A 23098-nucleotide genomic window follows, 5' to 3' on the forward strand; every position below is an offset into this window, starting at 1 on the left:
GTTACACATCTTAACAAAGGACGGGAGTAGGCCTTTTTGTAGAGGGTGCCGTTCCACATTTCAAACCAAGAGCATTTCTTCTGAAGTTTTGCCGCTTCCCTTGAGTCTTCTGGCAAGACTCCATTCATTTTGAAGTTTACTATGTCATCCATCCATGTGGACGTCCTGTCAAGAGTTTCCACTTCCATTTGCTCAACACTTTTGTGCTCTTTTACCTCCCAAAACACGTGCCGAGGGGTATCACAAGACGCGGAACTTGCCAATTTTGACAGGGCATCAACTTGGTTATTTTCCGAGCGAGGGACTTGCCTTACTTCAAAACTTTTCAGTGGTTCTACTTCCTGATGGACGGCCTGCATGTATTTGACCATAGTCGGATCCCTAGCTTCGTAGGTTCCATTAACTTGGCTCACAATCAGTTGGGACTCAGATAGTGCTACAATCTCCTCGGCGCCTGCCGCCTTACACATTTTAATGCCACAAAGCAGGGCTTCATATTCGGCTTCATTATTTGACGCCTGGAAGTTAAATCGCATAGCATACTCAAAAGTATCTCCTTCTGGGGAGTGACAGATTATCCCAGCTCCACACCCATTATGTGTGGATGAGCCGTCTACATACACTGTCCACACTGTGTTTGTATTCTTGGCAAAGTTTGGCCTCGTCATTTCAACAATAAAGTCGGCACATGCCTGCCCCTTGACAGCTTTCCTCGGCTCATAGGTGATATCAAAGGCGTTCAGCTCTATTGCCCAATTCAGCATTCGTCCTGACGCCTCCAGCTTTGTGAAGGGCAGTTTGAGCGGTTGATCTGTGTAGACCACTATTTTGTGAGCTAAGAAATAAGGACGGAGCTTTTTGCTGGCCATGAACAGAGCTAAGCCAAACTTCTCCACTGTGGGGTATCTAACTTCAGCATTTTGAAGAACATGACTGACAAAGTATACTGGCATCTGTATTCCCTCCCTCTCTGTCAGTAGAACGGCACTCAACGAGTGCTCGGACACGGCGAGATACATGTACAGAGTCTCTCCTAGCAAGGGGCTAACAAGACGAGGGAAGGTATGCAAGTGCTCCTTTAATCTGACCAATGCCGCCTCGGCCTTGTCTGACCATTCAAACTTGGCCTTCTTTCTGACGGACCTAAAAAAGTAGTGGCACTTGTCTCCAGCCCTGGAAAGGAATCTGCCCAGGGCGGCCAAGCAACCTGTGAGCTCACTGTCTTTGGTGAGCTCATATCAATTACTGCCTGGATTTTGTCTGGGTTGGCTTCAATTCCCCTTTCATCAATCAAGAAGCCTAAGAATTTGCCTGCCGTCACCCCGAACACACACTTCTTAGGATTCAACCTCATGTTGTAAGCTCGAATAGTCTCAAATGTCTCCCTGAGACCAGTTATGTGCGCCGCCCGCAGCTTACTTTTTACGATCATATCATCAATGTAAGCTTCAATATTTCTGCCGAGCTGCTTTATGAACACAGTGTTAATAAGACGCTGAAAGGTGGCTGGTGCATTCTTTAACCCAAACGGCATCACTTTGTAGCAGTAAAGGCCTTGTTCAGTAACAAATGACGTTTTTTCCTGGTCGTCAGGCCACAACGGAATCTGATGAAACCCTGAGTATGCATCCATAAAGCTCATCATAGCATGCCCTGCTGTAGAGTCGACGAGCCGGTCAATCTTGGGCAATGGGAAACTGTCCATGGGACATGCCTTATTGAGGTTGGTGTAGTCAACACACATTCTCCAGGTACCAATAGGTTTTTTGACGAGGACCACATTAGCAACCCAGTCGGGGTACTGACTAGGCCTGACGAACCCTGCCTCCATCAACTTTTGTATTTCCGCTGCTGTCGCCTGATTTCTATCCTCCCCATGGTTCCTTTTCTTCTGACGAACCGGCTTAAAGTTTGGGTCCACATTCAGCTTATGGACGGCCACAGCAGGATCAATACCCGGCATTTCGTCCACTGTGAAAGCAAAGATATCTTCAAATTCTCTCAGAAGGTGGACCAACTCTGCCGCCAGCGGGTCGTCAGGAGAAATCCCGATGGGCACTACTCTGTTAGGTTTATCTGTGTTTAATACCACATTGAAATGAGCCCCAACAGGCTCTGGGCGTCTCTCTTCCATGTGCCCTGCTGAGATAGTTAATGTTTCTTTGACGATCTTGGGTTGTGTGTCGCCACATTTTCGTTTGTTTCCCGATGTCCCTTTCTCTTCACCCATCCCCCATGCTTCTGGACTCAAGGTGGTTAGGTAGCAATCTCTAGCTTGTTGTTGGTCACCATGTATAGTGCTGACACTCCCATCGTCACAAATGAACTTAAGAAGCATCAGATGAGTCACAATGACAGCCTTTGCCCTATTCAAGGTGGGACGCCCCAAGATGATGTTATATGCCGTCAGGTCTTTCACTATGAGAAAACGGACGTCCATTTGTCGAGATTCCTTTTTATTTCCCATCCTCAGAGGAAGAGCAATTATGCCGACTGGGTGGATGATACTACCTCCGAAGCCTATAATGGGATAGTGGATTTTCTCAATCTTTGAGGAATCATGTTGTAGCCGATTCAAGCACTCTAGACTAATTATGTCCGACGAACTTCCTGTATCAACCAAAATACGCCTAACCCTCAGATTAGCAACTTTTAACTCAATTACCAAAGGATCGTCATGCGGGGTGGAGATTTTCCCACGGTCGGCCTCGCCGATTTCAACTTTTGGAAACGGGTCAACTGTGGCCTTGCCGGACAGCATCACTTGCCCCAATCGCTTGGCATAATCCTTCTGGCCCCTCATGGTCGGCCCGCCGGCGGCCAATCCTCCGGAGATGACTGCTACGCACTCTGGGTCAGTACGATTCCCATCTTCCTCCGAGGGAGGGGATTTGTTTTTCTTGTAGAAGGGTTTGCCAGAACCTCCTGTGTTCCTGCTGATATAACTCTTTAAGAATCCCTTGGCGGCTAGGCCGTCCAATGCCCTTTTCAAGCTCTTATATTCTTTTGTGTCATGCCCAATGTCACTGTGAAAGTGACAGTACAGTTTGGGGTCCCTACTTTCTGGTGGCGACTTCATGGGAAATGGACGATCAATGTCATATTTGGACCCGACGTCCATCAGAATTGTGTACATGTCTGTGTTATACTCAAATCGCTCCCGATCATAAGTTCTGGACCGTTTCTGGCCTGCCGCCCCGGGAGCCCTATCTGATTCTTTTGCAATAGCCCACGTCCCGTTAGGCCGGCTCTTCTTTTCGAATTTCTCCTTTTTTGCCGCCGGCTCGGCGGTATCACTTCCCCTGGGATCTTTCGGGACGATGCAAATCTCCGTTGCATGGATGAAGGCCTCGGCCTCATCCAGCACTTCTGGCATTGTTCGGACGCTTTTCTTTACCAGATCAAACTTGAAAGAGCCCTTTTTAAGCCCTCGAATGAAGTTATCGAATGCAACACCATCTGGCAAATCCGGAATTTGCCCTGCCTCTAGATTGAATCTCTTCACATAGCTCCTCAGAGACTCGTCTTTCCCTTGCTGAATCCTACTCAGATGCACGCTCGTCTTCTTTTCTTCCTTGTGAGCCATGAACCGAGTAGAGAACAATAGCTCGAGCTCCGAAAAAGAGCGAATAGTTCCGGCTGGAAGTCTCTCGAACCACTTAGATGCTACTCCTTTGAGTGTGCCCGGAAAATACTTACACTAGGTTGAGTCAGTTGTTCCTTGGACATACATGTGATGCCGGTAAACCAAGAGGTGCATGTCTGGATCTGTGGTCCCATCGTAAGCATCAATGTTGGGCGGCTTGACTTTGGGTTCCCTCGGGGCTCTCATGATGGAGTCTGCAAAAGGGGTGGTGTGCCCTAGGGCCATGTTGGACACCCCCTCCTGAATGTGATACACAGGATCTTGACGCCTTGAGTAGGGTACCCGCTGGGAAGACTCGCGTCCGCGAGTTTGACGGGTTGGACGGGTGACCCCTGGGCGCACCTGGCTCAGATGCGTATAAGTTGGATGAGGGAGAGGTCTATCCGGCATGACGGGGGTTGACCCAGTGTCAGAAAGTTCAGACTCAGAGTCAGGCAATTGCTCTGCGCGTGGCTGCTCACGTCCTCGGGACGTTTCTCCAATCAGCCGCCGTGGTAGTCGGCGTGGTAGGTAAGACATTGCCTGATTGGGCTGACTCGCTGGTGGCTGCCTCCTCAGGTCCTCGCCTGTCTGCCTGGTCCAGACGTTTGGGGGGCGCAAAGAAAGTGTTGGCCTATTGCTTGCCGGCCCCTCATGATTTGCAGCCGCAGCAGTGGTGTAAATCAGCATACTCTTCTGTACCTCAGCATTAACTGTCTTTCCCATATCAGCTTGGAACTCAGCCAAAATAGCCCGAAGAGCACCCACAGAGACAGGCATATCAGGGTTCTCCTCTATTACTGTATCCGCCCGAGGATCCAGGTGTCCTCCAGGAGGGGTGCGGTTGGCCTGGTCGTCCTCCTCGCTGAGCACCTCTACCTCGGCAGCGTGACGCGGGGTGTGCCCGGCCGCAAATATTCGCGCGGCATCTCCAGTGATTCTCGTGGCCGGCGTATGATGTTCAGTCGGCATTTCTCTTTCGAGGGGTGGCCGCTCTACTCGCGTAGGCCGCCCAGTATCGTTGTCCTGTCGTTGATCTTCCATGTTACCGTACCTCCCCACAGACGGCGCCAAATGTTGTGGGGTTATTTCCGGTGAGATACCCTGGAGGTTTTCCGGTAACTTCTCAGGATTTCACAAGATTGTATTTTTATAGAGAGAGAAAGTAGAGAGAAGGCAGAGCAGCAATTTCTCTTGATTGTATTGATTGTGACCCCTTTTTCTAGGGAAGTGGGACTATTTATAGTACTAGGTTTTTGTGGGAATGACCTAATATTCCCTTTACATGATTGGCTAGGGTATGGGAGGAGGACATGTGTCCTTTCTCCTTACAATTCTCTGGCCCCTTTTGGCAATAGTGGACTGCTTGGGCCTATTGCGCTTATTCATGCTACTTGGGATACCTACTACTTAGGCCCCTTTTCAGGTATAGGTACACTACATACATTTATACACTCTTAAATACAAATACATATACATTGTAGATACGTAGACTGGTACCCATGCTGTGGAGTAGTCTTCGTATGGTTTCTGCTTAGGGGGCGTAATACGTGCCATGTGTCGCATCCTCATTGGTACACGAAGGCATGGTAATTTTGCCCACAACAGCTTGTGCCTAAGAAAGATGGGACATGGCGAATGTGTGTTGATAGTAGGGCTGTGAATAACATTACCATCAAGTATCGTTTTCCAATTCCGAGACTTGATGATATGTTAGATGAACTCCATAGTTCGAAGTTGTTCTCAAAAATTGATTTGCGAAGTGGTTATCATCAGATTCGGATGCGTGAAGGAGATGAGTGGAAAACGACATTCAAGACGAAGCATGGTTTGTATGAATGGACCGTCATGCCATTTGGTCTCACTAATGCTCCTAGTACGTTTATGAGGCTAATGAACGAAGTGCTTAAATAATTTTTGGGCAGATTCGGTGTGGTATATCTTGATGACATCTTGGTGTATAGTAAGAACGAAGAGGTATCTGATTCATTTGAGGGATGTTTTTGAAACTCTTTATAAGCTTGTTCTTGCGTTTGATCCAATGATCCAACAATGACTCCAATGATCCAAAGCATTAACAATGGCATAAAACTCTTTATCACAAGTGCAATAATTCAAACGAGCACCCCCTAACTTTTCCGAAAAATAAGCTATGGGACGCTTACCTTGGATCAAAACAGCACCAATTCCCACACAACTAGCATCACACTCGACCTCGAAAGGTTGAGAAAAATCCGGTAATGCCAAAATAGGAGCAGCACACAAACGCACCTTAATTACATCAAATGACTTTTGAGCGTCCTCTCCCCATACAAACGCACCTTTCTTCAAACAACTAGTAATAGGACTGGTAATGGTACTAAAATCACGAATAAAACATCTATAAAATGAAGCAAGACCATGAAATGAACGCACCTCACTTATAGTATTAGGACTAGGCCATGATTTGATAGCCTCGATCTTGGACTGATCCACGGACACCCCATCCTTCGAAACCCCATAGCCCAAGAATACCACATTATCAACAAGGAACGAACACTTCTCTAGCTTCTAAGGGTTTCAAAAACATCCCTCAAATGAATCAGATGCTCCTCTTCGTTCTTACTATACACCAAGATGTCATCGAGATATACCACAACGAATCTGCCCAAAAATGATTTAAGCACTTCGTTCATTAGCCTCATAAACGTACTAGGAGCATTAGTGAGACCAAATGGCATGACTGTCCATTCATACAAACCTTGTTTTGTCTTGAAAGCCGTTTTCCACTCATCTCCTTCTCGCATCCGAATGTGATGATAACCACTCCGCAAATCAATTTTTGAGAACAACTTCGAACCATGGAGCTCATCTAACATATCATCATGTCTCGGATTTAGAAAACGATACTTGATGGTAATGATATTCACAGGCCTACTATCAACACACATACGGCATGTCCCATCTTTCTTAGGCACAAGCAACACCGGAACAACACATGGACTCAAGCTTTCTCTAACATAGCCTCGACTCACAAGTTTATTAATTTGTTTTTGCAACTCCTTTGTTTCCTCCGGATTGCAACGATAAGGAGCCTTATTAGGCAAACAAGTCCCTAGAACAAGATCAATTTGATGTTCAATTCCACGAATAGGAGGCGAACCTGGTGGTAATTCGTCGGGCAATACATCCTTGAACCCAAAAAGCAACTCGGCAATGGGATTATCTTCTTTCCAATTTTAGCCTTCGATCGAACTTTCTTTAGCCACGAGCAAATACACCAACTCTCCATGATCTAGAGCTTGCTCAATCTCTCGTTCACTAGCCAACATGATGACATTCGGCTTCTTTTTTGCTGCACACTCATGGATCGAACCGCTTGTGAAGACATAGGCTTTAGCACAATCTTCTTGCCTTTGTCTCTCAATTCATACTCGTTGCTTCACCCATTGTGAACCACGTCCCTATCAAAATAAGTTGACTGGTGCATCCTCTGATACTCCTGCCACTGAGTCCAAGGAACAACACCATAGCCATGTCCCCAGGACTAAGAACTGCTCACTCCCAAGTGACCACCAGGAGGAGTCATATAAGGCATCTGACCGCCTGCATCTCCAAAGGAGTACGAATACCTGCAAAGCTAAATAGAAGAAGAGGGAACATCCCTTGGATCAACATCTAAGGGCCTCCGATGAGTCTCAGCACTAGAGTCAAAGCCCCGACCCAAGTTCCGCCCGGTCTGCTCCATCGAAACACCGGCCCGAGGAGCTCTATCCTCTGATTCTCTACGGCCCCGACGACGCTCCTGTACAAGGTTCAAATTTCAAGCATCAGATATCTATATACAAGTTTCAAGAATCAAGCATCACATAAATGATAAACCTACAACTCGGTCTCTATATGCGAGCGTCTTGGTCAGCTTGACACTCAGCTTCTTCAAGGAATCAATTACCAGCATCCAACGGTGCACTCTTGCTCGAGGCGCCTGCATATATACAAAATTCAAAATCAATTTCTATATACAAGACTACAACCATTTCAAGAAATACAAAAGCAATCACAACTGCATAATGCTCAAGAAGAGCATTGGCCGCCATCCGTTCTTTGGGAGAGGCCATCGGGACAGTGAGCTCTACCTGCTCCCCATTCGAGTCCACATAGTGGAGGACCCTGTCAGCATAGGGCACATCCTCTGGGTCAACCTCCTCGACCTACAAGCACACATACAAGATTCAAGTCATACAAGAGTACAAGAAGATAAGAATACGAGAATACAAGATTCAAATCCAAAACTTACCAGTGGCACAAAGCGAACGGCCGGAGCAAGCCTCGGCAAGAAGTCTATGTAGCTAGCACCCTTGTCTACAAAGTTCTCCCATGGGGGACAAAGGGAATCACCACCCTCCTCCATGTCCTCCACATAGACCCGAGCCACCTCGGCAGCCTTGAGCATCATGGACTCTGGAGGATCCAAGGGAACGAGTCGGCCCACACTAATATGCTGAAGAGTCACCCGCTCACCCAGGTACCACATGGGGCGATAAATCCCGCACTAGTAGAAAATACCCCTGTTGCAGCCCCCTTGTTGCAGCGTACATGTATTATACGCTTCAACAACCAGTTGGTCAACGCGGGTCAAACCCTTTAAAGGGTTGTTGCAGCATACAAATTAATTGCCCCCTACAAAAGAGCTTTTTGCAGCGTACAGAATAAAAGCCCCTTGTAATAGCCCATTTTTATTGCAGCGTACATTTTAAAGCCCCTGCAATAACCCTGATGAAAAGTTTATTCGCTGCAATTTGATTGAATAACTAATTCGAAAAAATTAAGGGGCTTACTATTTACCGCCCCATATTACTCAAAACCGCCTCATTTATTTACCCATATATTCGCTGTGCAGTTTGGGTCTCGCACGAGTTCGATGTTCCTATTCCCATTATATGTCTTCTATCTATTATTCATGTTGTTCTGATTTGTATATGTATCAATATCAAGATCACATGCGACGAGCCGGTGAAGTTTGTTTCTCAGATGTATTCAAGGATCGTCGTTATGGTGGTTAGTTGGTGCTTTTGATGATCCTTGAGTTGTTGCTTTCCTAGTGTTTCTTGTATTAGTGGCACTGATTAATTTTATCATATCGTTCTGTAACTCTAGGTAGTAAATGTGATATCTGGTCCTAAAGTTTAATCGGCTTAAAAACTCTCTAGCATTTTACTTGTGTTAATATTTTTACCCCTTTTGGTTTTGACAATTTCCTAGTATTATCTGGAATGCATCATGGTACTTAAGTTCCACAATGATTACGCCTTTACTAGGTAAATCCATACCTCTACCTTCCCTAAAAAGCTCATAGTCCTTTATGCAAGCTAGCATGTGACAGATGCTGACGACCATGCATATTAGAGGATGAGCTAACTACCGCATTAAGTTGAATTCAAGGCTAAGTCTTGAAATTTGGACCAGAAAATCTAAAAGTTCTTATCTTTTCGAACTTATGTTGGCTCTCACATTGTGTAATCATTCGGATTATTGTTTAGTCTAATATGTGGTGCAGGCCTTTAGGGTCATCCTTAAAAGTGGAGATGTTTTGTTCACTGCATACTTCTAGTTGTAAAGTTGCCCTTTGGCCCGATAAAGCGTTCTTTTTGCAGGCACGCCTGGAGTTGTTGAATATGCAAATTATAATGATATGAAACGTGCTGTAAGATGTTTTTTTCTGTTAGTTGTTTAGTGGTAATTTTGTTTAGTGTTCTTTTTTTCTAATAGACTAATCAGGCGTTGCCTTTAATGCAGTTCAGGAAGCTGGATGATTCTGAATTTCTATGCATTCTCTCGCGCTTATATCCGAGTACGTCTCAAAAAGAGTTGATTATCAAACTGGGTATTACTGTTTTCTTATAGTTATTCACATTTATTTTACATCTCCAGGTGAGGGAGGACTCGAGGAGTCTGAGTCTAGATGACAGGTCGAGAAGCAGAAGCTACAACCGTGGCTGTAGTTATAGTCGAAGCCGCAGCCGCAACCACAGGTGCTGTTATTTGTTTTAAGATGGATTTTGTGCTAAGGTTTTATGATAATGAAACTATGCTGAAAGGTCTCCTTTGATGCAGTATATCTCCGCGAAGAAATTCACGCCGTTGTTATTCTAGATCTCCTTCGAAGTCCCGCTCGAGATCTCCCTCTCGTTCTCGCTCTAGGTATGTTGTTGCTCCTGTTACTCGTGCTCATCAATCACCTTAAGGAAGTATAATGACTAATCATATATGGTTAACAAGATTGCATAATATTGCGTCATATATCTGGTTCATTTCAGTAAACTGCTTAGCTTATACCAACATCTGGTTATAGTTCTTCAACGAAGCTAGGTTGTATATGTCTAGCTTCTATTGGCAATCCATATTCATGTGGCTGCATTATTTTGTATTTACGAAGTATCCCTGATTTAACCTTGGTTGAAGGATACATATGTTGTATGATTTAGCTTTTAGTGATGAGCCAGACATACCAGTCGTTTTACACTAATTCCCCCTGATTTGACCTTGGTTAAACATGTAATGTAATATATTTTTTCCTGATATACGGAGTAAGATCGTTCTATTACTTTCGGAAGTACAACAGCCTATTAACGGGAATACAGTAGGCCTTCTTACTTGTTTCTGTGTGAAAGATGTTAAGAGGGTATAATACCAGACAGCCAGTTACAGACAGCCAGTTACAGACTTACAGATAAAGCATCCAATCTTCATCACCTCCTTGTTAGCTTGGCATCGTCTTGAATCTTCGTTCAAATGCTAACTTAAAGTTCTAAACTTAGAAATACTTGAAAATAATAAATTACATCAAAATTTCCATGGTACGCAGACCATATTTAAAACTTTACATTCAAAGATAGAACGGTGTGCAGACCGTATTTAACTATCCTAAATTTGGCCATACTAGTCACTTGGTGTACCTGCATTGCATAAAATATATATTCTACGCATTCACCCATTCGTATGCTAAAACGAATGGCCCATGTTAATATGCAAGTATTTACGTGAATTAATTAAAATTCACGTTCACATAAACGCGTCCTAAAAGATTAATCAATTTCCAAATTATTAATCCTTAGACTTTATTCTAATTAAAATTGAATTTAATTAAAATAATGCGACCTACGAAATAATTAAAATAATTATTTCATTTTAATTTCATTTAGTGGCTCCCACTCAAACCAATAATTATTCTTGATAATTAATTATGAAATATTAAATTAAAACTCGCGGCCCGGCCCAAGCAAATAAAATATCAAATTAAATATCCCGTTAGCCCAAATTAATGCAAATATACGAAGCCCAACGAATTAAACGATTTAAAAAAAAAGTTCAATTGCCTAATCGGGCTAGGCTTGCGCCCAGCCCCGCCTTGCGTGAAGCCCAAGAGCACACGAGCATTGCCCACGCACCCCCAGCCCCATTGTGCGCGCGGCCCAAGAGCACACGAGCAATGTGCGCGCGGCCCAAGAGCACACGAGCAATGCCCGCGCGCCCCAGGCCCATCGCACCGCATGCGCACCGCGTACCCGCAGCCACGCTGCCCCTGCGTTGCGTGTGTTGTGCATCGAGTGTGCTGGACGTCGCAAGGCTTGCCCTTGCTTCGTCGCAGCCCCGCAAGCGCCCTCGCCTGCCCCTTCCTTGCCTAGCGCGCACGAGGCACGCAGCCTTGCTGCTGCTGCCCGTGTCGCATGGCTCGGCGAGCACAATGGCCTCGTATGGCTCGACGAGCCATACTTCCACCATGCCCATGTTCGTGTTTTTGGTTCGTAATACGGACCAACATAATTAAAATTAAATTTAATTCACGAACTTGCATTAATTTTATTTTTCAAAAAAAGTTACGATTTAATTTTCGAAAAACAACGATTTTTAACGATTTAATAAACTTTAACGACAATCCAATTTCTTAAATTAATAAATCAAGGGCTAACAATATTCAAACTTTCAAGAACGATCGAATCAACTTTAAAGTTTGAACTTTTAATTAATAAAACCCGAAACTTTATATTGTTCATAAACAATTAAATTTCAGATTATTAATAATTTGGTTTAAGTGCGATTAAAATTAACGAAACCATTCAAAATTTTAATCCAATAATTTTTAAAATTAGCCACTGACCCATGAAATTATACCCCCTTCCCCAATTAACCGAATTATTAAACCAAAATTAATTAAAATTCAATTAGGGTTGTAAATTTTACGAATTGGGGAAAGGAAAAATTAGGGTTTATACTTATCGGAAAAATCTGAAATGTTTACCGTAGATCAAGCATATACCTAGAAACATTGTGTCAAAATTTCAAGCAATTCCGAGTAGTTTAGGTCGACCTTTTAATTGAATTACTGTCCGACACTTTTAATTTTTAATGAAAAATTAACAAAAACGCCCAAAAAACGATGCTTCGAGGCCTGTTTTCGCAATTCTATTCTCATGATTTGATCTTAGAAAATCGTTTTCCATCAGACTAGGGTTTTAAAAATAAAAAAAGCGAATATTTTTTATTTCGGAACTGGCAATTTCGCAATTAATCCCATAATTCGAAAAAATTCCGAAAAATCAACAAAAGTTCCAAAAATTTCGACAATGCAAAAACAATAAAAAATCATGCTAATTCATGCTTTGAATACATAAGGCTCATGATACCAATGTAGGGGAATACAGTTAAACATAATAACATGTGCGGAACAATCCCCAAAGCCAGGAAACATGTATAAAGCACAGATTAAGCAAACTTACATTCGAAGCGTGTTTTTCCACAATAATCCGTCAACGAACACGAACAAAGAACTCCACTTGTCGTTCCTCTACTTGGTTCACCGACACGATCAGATCCGTCTTGATTATCGTAGCTTAGACAATCGATCAAGAGTTTGTGCTTTTGGGAAGAACGATTCTAATGGAGGCACAGAGAGTTTCGGGTTTCTCTTGCCTTAGGTTAGAATCTGTTTTTTTGCATTAGGTATTGGAAAACGTGAGTTGGAATAATATTATAACCCTTAGGTTATAATATCAACCGGCCAAGGCACATAGGCCATGCGCCAGCCAGCCACGTCCGTGCAAGCCCACACGCGCACAGCCACACAGGCGTTGGGCCTTGGGCCGCGCTGTGTGCGCTGCTGCTGCTGTACCTCGCGTGCGCGCGCGCGCCCAGCCAAGGCTTGGGCCTTGCGCGCTGGCTCGCTGCTACGCCCAGTGGGCCTTGCGCGCTGGCTCGTTGGGCTGGCAGCGTTGCCCCTTTCCGTATCCGCGATTAATATATTTCCGATATATTATTTATCGTTTCGTATACGACGAATCACCGTCGTACGATACGATTTATTCGTTTCGCCTAGCTTACGAATATTCGCGATACGATATACGATTCCGATGCAAGGTCGTATCGTATAATACGTTTTCCAACTAATTCCCGAAAAGCTATTAAATGAATTTCCGATTCATTTAATCCGGTGATCTGTTACGTGTCATTGGTGTGACCTTGTAGGTTCAGTCAAGAGTAAGTTGTGAGTTCAATATCCATTAGAACTCACTGATCGGAAGCATTGCTCCAGCTAGCTGTTCCGATCACTTGATCTCACTGAATTAATTGTTCGCAATTAATCTGAACCTTGGTATTAGACTTAATGCATATTTCCTTCAAAATGCGACTCCAAAGTCACCATCATCACGATAATAGTCTTTCAAGGTCTCTAACCCCAATAGACGAACATCAAGTGTAGCAAGCAAAGTATACCTTCGTGATAGTGCATCAGCCACCACATTGCTTTTACCATCTTTGTACTTCGAAGAAAAATGAAAGGATTGCAAGAACTCAACCCATTTAGCATGCCTTGGGCTCAATTTTTGTTGCCCATTAATATACTTCAAAGATTCATGATCAGAATGCAAAACAAAGTGGCTAGAACGCAAATAATGACTCCAATGACCCAAAGCTCTAACAATAGCATAGAACTCTTTATCATAAGTGCAATAATTCAAACGAGCACCCCCTAACTTTTCCGAAAAATAAGCTATGGGACGCTTACGTTGGATCAAAACAGCACCAACTCCCACACCACTAGCATCACACTCGACCTCGAAAGGTTGAGAAAAATCTGGCAGCGCCAAAGTAAGAGCAGCACACAAACTCTCTTTAATCACACCAAACGCCTTTTGAGCGTCCTCTCCCCATACAAAAGCACCTTTCTTCAAGCAACTAGTAATACGACTAGTAATGGTACTGAAATCACGAATAAAACGTCTATAAAACGAAGCAAGACCATGAAATGAACGCACCTCACTTATAGTTTTAGGACTAGGCCATGATTTGATAGCCTCGATCTTGGTCTGATCCACGGACACTCCATCCTTCGAAACCACATAGCCCAAGAATACCACATTGTCAACAAGGAGTGAACACTTCTCTAGCTTCCCAAAAAGTTTTTGAGCTCTAAGGGTTTCAAAAACATCCCTTAAATGAATCAGATGCTCATCTTCGTTCTTACTATACACCAAGATGTCATCAAGATATACCACAACGAATCTGCCCAAAAATGATTTAAGCTCTTCGTTCATTAGCCTCATAAACGTACTAGGAGCATTAGTGAGACCAAATGGCATGACGGTCCATTCATACAAACCATGTTTTGTCTTGAAAGCTGTTTTCCACTCATCTCCTTCACGCATCCGAATCTGATGATAACCACTCCGCAAATCAATTTTTGAGAACAACTTCGAACCATGGACCTCATCTAACATATCATCATGTCTCGGAATTAGAAAACGATACTTGATGGTAATGCTATTCACAGGCCTACTATAACCACACATACGCCATGTCCCATCTTTCTTAGGCACAAGCAACACCGGAACAGCACATGGACTCAAACTTTCTCTCACATAGCCTCGATTCACAAGTTCATTAATTTGCTTTTGCAACTCCTTTGTTTCCTCCGGATTGCAACTATAGGCAGCCTTATTAGGCGAAGAAGTTCCTGGAATAAGATCAATTTGACGTTCAATACCACGAATAGGAGGCAAACCTGGTGGTAATTCATCGGAAAATACATCTTTGAACTCAAACAGTACCTCGGCAATGGGACTGCCTTCTTTCCAATTTTGGCCTTCGATTGGACTCTCCTTAGCCACGAGCAAATATACCAACTCTCCATGATCTAGAGCTTGCTCAATTTCTCGTTCACTAGCCAACATGGTGAGATTCGGCTTCTTTTTTTGCTTCACACTCATGGATCGAACTGCTTGAGATGAAATAGGCTTTAGCACAATTTTCTTGGCTTTGTCTCTCAATTCATACTCGTTGCTTCTTCCTTTACGAACCACGTCCCTATCAAACTGCCAAGGACGACCCAATAAAATATGTCAAGCATCCATAGGAATAACATCACAAAGAATCATATCCACATACGAACCCATAGTCAAACCAACCCTTACTTACTTTGACACCTTCACACTATTACCATCATCTAGCCAATGGAGTGCGTATGGCCTAGGAAGGGCAGTAGTGATTAAGCCTAATTTTGACACCATTTCACTAGAATAAACATTGGTACAACTCCCCCCATCAACAATCACACTACACCACTTATCCTTCACTAGACATGAAGCTAGGACGAGGATCTTCATTGTGGTTTGAAGGACTGAAATCTAAGAGATTTCGTGATGGGAAGGAGAAAATCACCTCTTGGGAGTCTTTGAAACGTAAGCTACGTACAAGGTATGTGCCAATAACTCATAGAATAACGACTTATCGTAAAATTGCTGAATTGAGGCAAGGGAAAATGAGTGTGGCTGAATATATTGATGAGTTTGAAAAGTTATCCTTAGTGGGGGAAATTGAGGAAATTGAGGTACAAAAACTATCTAGATTTTTAAGGGGTTTAAACTACAATATTGCCAATACCGTAGACCTTTATCCATATTCTGATTTTGATACTATTTGTGGACTTTGTTTAAAATTGGAAAACCAAGGGAAAGCAAAATATGGGGGAGGGTCAAGTATGGATGGTAAGGCCAAGTCTTGGTCAAAATCCGAACCTATCTTGAAACCAAACACATCACTTAGTACCGTAGGTTCAAGTAATTCTACGGCTATCCCAAAATTAATTAACTCAACCAAAGAAACTAGTATGTCCAAGGTGCGTTGTTTTAAGTGTCAAGGGTTTGGGAATTATCAAAATGCGTGTCCAAATAAAGGGGTAGTGACCTTGAGAGAAGCGGTTGAGCTGTGAGGAGTTGTTTGAAGAGGAGAAGAGGGTGGGGGGCGTATTTGTGTTTGATGAGCGTGGCGATGAAGAGGAGGATGAGGGGTATGAGGCTCCAGTTCAAGACACAAATGGTTCTTAGAGCTCTACAAACCAAAATTGTATCTATTGATTCGGACCAACGAGATCAGTTGTTTCATACTAAATGTCTAGTGAAAGATAAGTGGTGTAGTGTGATTGTTGTTAGGGGGTGTTGCACCAATATTTCTTCTAGTGAGATGGTTTCGAAGTTAGGCTTAAACACTACAGCCCATCCTGAGCCATATGCACTCCATTGGCTTGATCATGGTAATAGTGTGAAAGTGTCGAAACAATTAAGGGTTGGTTTGACTATGGGTTCGTATGTGGATGAGATTCTTTGTGATGTTATTGCTATGGATGCTTGTCATATTTTGTTGGGTCGTCCTTGGCAGTTTGATAGGGACGTGGTTCACAAGGGGTGAAGCAACGAGTATGAATTGAGAGACAAAGGCAAGAAGATTGTGCTAAAGCCTATGTCATCACAAGCGGTTCGATCCATAAGTGTGCAACAAAAAAAGAAGCCGAATGTCATCATGTTGGCTAGTGAACGAGAGATTGAGCAAGCTCTAGATCATGGAGAGTTGGTGTATTTGCTCGTTCCTAAAGAAAGTTCGATCGAAGGCTAAAATTGGAAAGAAGGCAATCCCATTGCCGAGTTGCTTTTTGGGTTCAAGGATGTATTTCCCGACGAATTACCACCAGGTTTGCCTCCTATTCGTGGTATTGAACATCAAATTGATCTTGTTCTAGGGACTTTTTTTGCCTAATAAGGCTGCTTATCGTTGCAATCCGGAGGAAACAAAGGAGTTGCAAAAACAAATTGATGAACTTGTGAGTCGAGGCTATGTTAGAGAAAGCTTGAGTCCATGTGTTGTTCCGGTGTTGCTTGTGCCTAAGAAAGATGGGACATGGCGTATGTGTGTTGATAGTAGCCTTGTGAATAGCATTACCATCAAGTATCGTTTTCTAATTCCGAGACATGATGATATGTTAGATGAGGTCCATGGTTCGAAGTTGTTCTCAAAAATTGATTTGCGGAGTGGTTATCATCAGATTCGGATGCGTGAAGGAGATGAGTGGAAAACAGCTTTCAAGACAAAACATGGTTTGTATGAATGGACCGTCATGCCATTTGGTCACACTGATTCTCCTAGTACGTTTATGAGGCTAATGAACGAAGTGCTTAAATCATTTTTGGGCAGATTCGTTGTGGTATATCTCGATGACATCTTGGTGTATAGTAAGAACAAAGAGGAGCATCTGATTCATTTGAGGGATGTTTTTGAAACCCTTAGAGCTTCGAAGCTAGAGAAGTGTTCGTTCCTTGTTGATAATGTGGTAAACTACTATTTACAAGTGACAACAAACTTGACCGAATCTATTTATAACTCTATTAAAATTAAACTATTGATAATATTAATGAATCAACCTTACGAAATTAATCAATTTAACAACTAGACTAACTGTAGAGCCTAAGATAACAAAGACTCCCTATCTCCCTTACTTGAAATCAAAATTGAACTAAGCCGAAATTGACTCTAAACCAATCTAATTAACACAAATATGATCGCAACTTGTATGAATTAGAATTGGAAGCATTAATCTAATCACATAAATGAAAGATTATTCCTCATTAGTCCTCATTAGTCCTAACTAATCTAATCACATAAATGAAAGATTATTTAGATTGATATTGCTCTCTAATTTAAGCCAAACCATAATCGCAAACTCAACCTAAATTAGGGACTACTTCACTGTACGATTTAAACTAAGCCAAATTGTATAGATAGCAATAATTCACAACCCAATACTTGAAAGATAACAATCAACGTCAAATTGCAAAATTAATAATCAAGAACAAGCAAAATTCAAATAACATTAAATTGAAAAATATCATAACCATAAATCAATAATAATACCAATATTTGAATCAAAGTATCTCATCAAATTAACAAAGTATAGAGCGAACGTTCGATTTCAAGGACATTTATGATGAGAAGCGTTGTGAGTAAGCCATATTGAAGCTACGATGAGGAGTTTTATTGTGGTTCGAAGGACTGAAATCCAATAGAATTCCTGATGGGAAGGAGAAAATCACCTCTTAGGAGTCTTTGAAACGTAAGCTACGTAAAAGGTATGTGCCAACAACTCATAGAATAATGACTTATTGTAAAATTGCTGAATTGAGGCAAGGGAAAATGAGTGTGGCTGAATATATTGATGAGTTTGAAAAGTTGTCCTTAGTGGGGGAAATTGAGGAGATTGTGGAACAAAAACTGTCTAGATTTTTAAGGGGCTTATACTACAAAATTGCCAATACCGTAGACCTTTATCCATATTCTGATTTTGATACTCTTTGTGGACTTAGTTTAAAATTGGAAAACCAAGGGAAAGAAAAATATGGGGGAGGGTCAAGTATGGATGGTAAGGCCAAGTCTTGGTCTAAATCCGAACCTATCTTGAAACCAAACACATCACCTAGTACCGTAGGTTCAAGTAATTCTACGGCTACCCCAAAATTAGTTGGCTCAACCAAAGAAACAAGTCTATACAAGGTGCGTTGTTTTAAGTGTCAAGGGTTTGGGCATTATCAAAATGCGTGTCCAAATAAACGGGTAGTGACCTTGAGAGAAGCTGTTGAAGGCCGCGAGGAGTTGTTTGAAGAGGGGAAGAGGTTGGAGGACGTATTTTTGTTTGATGAGAGTGGCGATGAAGAGGAGGAGGAGGGGTATGAGGCTCCAGTTTATGACACAAATCTGGTTCTTAGAGCTCTACAAACCCAAATTGCATCTACTTATTCGGACCAACGAGACCAGTTGTTTCATACTAAATGTCTAGTGAAAGATTAGTGGTGTAGTGTGATTGTTGATGGGTGGAGTTGCACCAATGTTGCTTCTAGTGAGTTGGTTTCGAAATTAGGCTTAATCACTACAGCCCATCCTAGGCCATACGCACTCCATTGGCTCGATGATTGTAATAGTGTGAAGGTGTTGAAACAAGTACAAGTTGGTTTGACTATGGGTTCGTATGTGGATGAGATTCTTTGTGATGTTATTCCTATGGATGCTCGTCATATTTTGGTGGGTTGTCCTAGGCAGTTTTATAGGGACGTGGTTCACAAGGAGAGAAGCAACGAGTATGAATTGAGAGACAAAGGCAAGAAGATTGTGCTAAAGCTATGTCATCACAAGCGGTTCGATCCATGAGTGTGCAGCAAAAAAAGAAGCTGAATCTCACCATGTTGGCTAGTGAACGAGAGATTGAGCAAGCTCTAGATCATGAAGAGTTGGCGTATTTGCTCGTGGCTAAGGAAAGTTCGATCGAAGGCCAAAATTGGAAAGAAGGCAGTCCCATTGCCGAGTTTCTTTTTGAGTTCAAGGATGTATTTCCCGACGAATTACCACCAGGTTTGCCTCCTATTCGTGGTATTGAACATCAAATTGATCTTGTTCCAGGAACTTCTTTGCCTAATAAGGCTGCTTGTCGTTGCAATCCGGAGAAAACAAAAAGGAGTTGCAAAACGGGTAGTGACCTTGAGAGAAGCTGTTGAATGCCGAGAGGAGTTGTTTGAAGAGGAGAAGAGGTTGGGGGACGTATTTGTGTTTGATGAGAGTGGCGATGAAGAGGAGGAGGAGGGGTATGAGGCTCCAGTTTATGACACAAATCTGGTTCTTAGAGCTCTACAAACCCAAATTGCATCTACTTATTCGGACCAACGAGACCAGTTGTTTCATACTAAATGTCTAGTGAAAGATTAGTGGTGTAGTGTGATTGTTGATGGGGGGAGTTGCACCAATGTTGCTTCTAGTGAGATGGTTTCAAAATTAGGCTTAATCACTATTGTCCATCCTAGGCCATACGCACTCCATTTGCTCGATGATTGTAATAGTGTGAAGGTGTTGAAACAAGTACAAGTTGGTTTGACTATGGGTTCGTATGTGGATGAGATTCTTTGTGATGTTATTCCTATGGATGCTCGTCATATTTTGGTGGGTTGTCCTTGGCAGTTTTATAGGGACGTGGTTTACAAGGAGAGAAGCAACGAGTATGAATTGAGAGACAAAGGCAAGAAGATTGTGCTAAAGCATATGTCATCACAAGCGGTTCGATCCATGATTGTGCAGCAAAAAAAGAAGCCGAATCTCACCATGTTGGCTAGTGAACGAGAGTTTGAGCAAGCTCTAGATCATGGAGAGTTGGTGTATTTGCTCATGGCTGAGGAAACTTCGATCGAAGGCCAAAATTGGAAAGAAGGCAGTCCCATTGCCGAGTTTCTTTTTGAGTTCAAGGATGTATTTCCCGATGAATTACCACCAGGTTTGCCTCCTATTCGTGGTATTGAACATCAAATTGATCTTGTTCAAGGGACTTCTTTGCCTAATAAGGCTGGTTATCATTGCAATCAGGAGGAAACAAAGGAGTTGCAAAAACAAATTGATGAACTTGTAAGTCGAGGCTATGTTAGAGAAAGCTTGAGTCCATGTGGTGTTCCGGTGTTGCTTGTGCCTAAGAAAGATGGGACATGGCGTATGTGTGTTGATAGTAGGGCTGTGAATAACATTACCATCAAGTATCGTTTTCCAATTCGGAGACTTGATGATATGTTAGATGAGCTCCATGGTTCGAAGTTGTTCTCAAAAATTGATTTGCGGAGTGGTTATCATCAGATTCGGATGCGTGAAGGAGATGAGTGGAAAACGGCTTTCAAGACAAAACATGGTTTGTATGAATGGACCGTCATGCCATTTGGTCTCACTAATGCTCCTAGTACGTTTATGAGGCTAATGAACAAAGTGCTTAAATCATTTTTGGGCAGATTCGTTGTGGTATATCTCGATGACATCTTGGTGTATAGTAAGAACGAAGAGGAGCATCTGATTCATTTGAGGGATGTTTTTGATACCCTTAGAGCTCAAAATCTCTATGGGAAGCTAGAGAAGTGTTCGTTCGTTGTTGATAATGTGGTATTCTTGGGCTATGTGCTTTCGAAGGATGGGGTGTCCGTGGATCATTCCAAGATCGAGGCTATCAAATCATGGCCTAGTCCTAAAACTATAAGCGAGGTGCGTTCATTTCATGGTCTTGCTTCATTTTATAGACGTTTTATTCGTGATTTCAGTACCATTACTATTCCTATTACTAGTTGTTTGAAGAAAGGTGCGTTTGTATGGGGAGAGGACGCTCAAAAGGCATTTGATGTAATTAAGGAGCGTTTGTGTGCTGCTCCTATTTTGGCATTGCCGGATTTTTCTCAACCATTCGAGGTCGAGTGTGATGCTAGTGGTGTGGGAATTGGTGCTGTTTTGATCCAAGGTAAGCGTCCCATAGCTTATTTTTCGGAAAAGTTAGGGGGTGCTCGTTTGAATTATTGCAGTTAGGATAAAAAGTTTTATGCCATTGTTAGAGCTTTGGATCATTGGTGTCATTATTTGCGTTCTAGTCACTTTGTCTTGCATTCTGACTTTGAATCTTTGAAGTATATTAATGGGCAAAAAAAATTGAGTCAAACGCATGCTAAATGGGTTGACTTCTTGCAATCCTTTCATTTTTCTTCGAAGCACAAAGATGGTAAGAGCAATGTGGTGGCTGATGCATTATCACGGAGATATACTTTGCTTGCTACACTTGATGTTCGTCTATTGGGGTTTGAGACCTTCAAAGACTGATGGTGACTTTGGAGTTGCATTTGAGAAATGTGCAGTTGGTGCCTATGGAGAGTACATGTTGCAAGATGGGTTTCTTTTCAAAGGCAATCGTTTTTGTATTCCCAAGCACTCAATTTGTGAGCTACTAGTTCGTGAGGCTCATGGTGGAGGGTTTGTTGGTCACTTTGGCATAGCTAAGACCTTGGAGATATTGAAGGAGCATTTCTTTTGGCCTAAAATGTTGGGCGATGTAACGAACATTGTGGGTAAGTGCGTGACTTGTCATATGGCCAAGAGTTCTTTCAAGCCCGGTTTGTACTCACCATTACCAGTTCCGATTCGTCCTTGGGAAGATGTTTCTATGGATTTAATAGTGGCTTTGTCTCGTACTCAAAGAGGTAAGGATGCTACCATGGTCGTTGTTGATAGATTTTCCAAGATGGCTCACTTTGTTGCTTGTCACAAAACGGATGATGCTTGTAATGTGGCTGATTTTTATTATAAAGATATTGTTCCTTTGCATGGAATTCCCAAGACTATTGTTTCAGATCGTGATTCCAAGTCTTTGAGTTACTTTTGGAATACATTGTGGAGAAAGGTGGGAACCAAATTGTTGTTTAGCACTTCACATCACCCTCAAACTGATGGGCGAACGAAGGTTACAAATCGAACCTTCGGAACGTTGTTACGAGGGTTGGTAAGTAAGACGCAAAAGGATTGGGATGTCAAGCTTGCTCACGCTGAATTTGCTTATAATCGTTCTCCTACTTATGCTGCTGGTCATTCTCCATTTGAAGTGGTATATGGGATTAATCCATATTTTCCATTGGATCTGATTCCATTGCCAAAGGATTTAGTTGGTTCACAAAGATGCTGATGCCAAGTTGAAATCTATGATGAAATTGCACCAACAAGTTCGTGACCGTATTGAAGCTATCAATGCCTTTTATAAACAGAAATCAAATAACAATCGCAAGCCTCGGGTGTTTGTCGAAGGTGATTTGGGTTGGCTTCATTAGAGGAAAGAGCGTTTTCCAAGCAAACGCAAGAACAAGCTTATGCCTAGGGCTGAAGGTCCTTACAAGGTGGTTGCACGTGTGAATGATAACACTTACAAGATCGAGCTTCCGGGAGATTATGGTGTCCATGCTACTTTAAATGTAGGTGACCTCTCACCCTATCTTGATGGATGGCCTTGCTGAATTGAGGTCAATTCCTTTTAAAGGGGGAGGGGATGATACGGTCATGGATGAAGGTGATTGTAAAGGTGACGGTCTTATGCTAACAATTGGAACCAAAGCTGATTTAGGTTCGATGGCTCATTTTGTGTGCATGGTGACTTGGATTGAGTGAGTCATTTGATGGTCCGTTTAATCAAGTGCGTTTGATGGTCCGTTTAATCAAGTGCGTTTGATGGTCCGTTTAATCAAATGTGTTTGATGGTCTGTTTAATCAAGTGCGTTTGATGGTCCGTTTAAGCTTATCTTTATTTGTTTTCATTTAATTCAGTTTAATAAGGGGACAATTGTT

General features: G+C 42.6%; 1 protein-coding gene across 3 annotated transcripts in view; it reads left to right on the forward strand.

Annotated features, from left to right (window-relative positions):
- The first annotated feature begins 9111 nt into the window (after nucleotides 1-9111).
- LOC110775041 (serine/arginine-rich-splicing factor SR34-like) overlaps nucleotides 9112-23098 on the forward strand; it is a 31081-nt gene continuing 17094 nt past the window's right edge. The window contains exons 1-4 of one of the 3 annotated variants that reach the window (XM_056826756.1): nucleotides 9112-9303; nucleotides 9401-9455; nucleotides 9536-9636; nucleotides 9719-9805. In XM_056826756.1, coding sequence (XP_056682734.1) covers nucleotides 9414-9455; nucleotides 9536-9636; nucleotides 9719-9805 — 230 coding nt within the window. In that variant the 5' untranslated portion in view covers nucleotides 9112-9303; nucleotides 9401-9413. Of the gene's footprint in view, nucleotides 9309-9333; nucleotides 9456-9535; nucleotides 9637-9718; nucleotides 9806-23098 lie in introns of those variants that run through there. The other 2 variants (XM_056826754.1, XM_056826755.1) reach the window with 2 other exon arrangements.

The sequence above is a fragment of the Spinacia oleracea genome, chromosome 4, assembly GCF_020520425.1.
Source record: "Spinacia oleracea cultivar Varoflay chromosome 4, BTI_SOV_V1, whole genome shotgun sequence".
Lineage (NCBI taxonomy): Eukaryota > Viridiplantae > Streptophyta > Magnoliopsida > Caryophyllales > Amaranthaceae > Spinacia > Spinacia oleracea.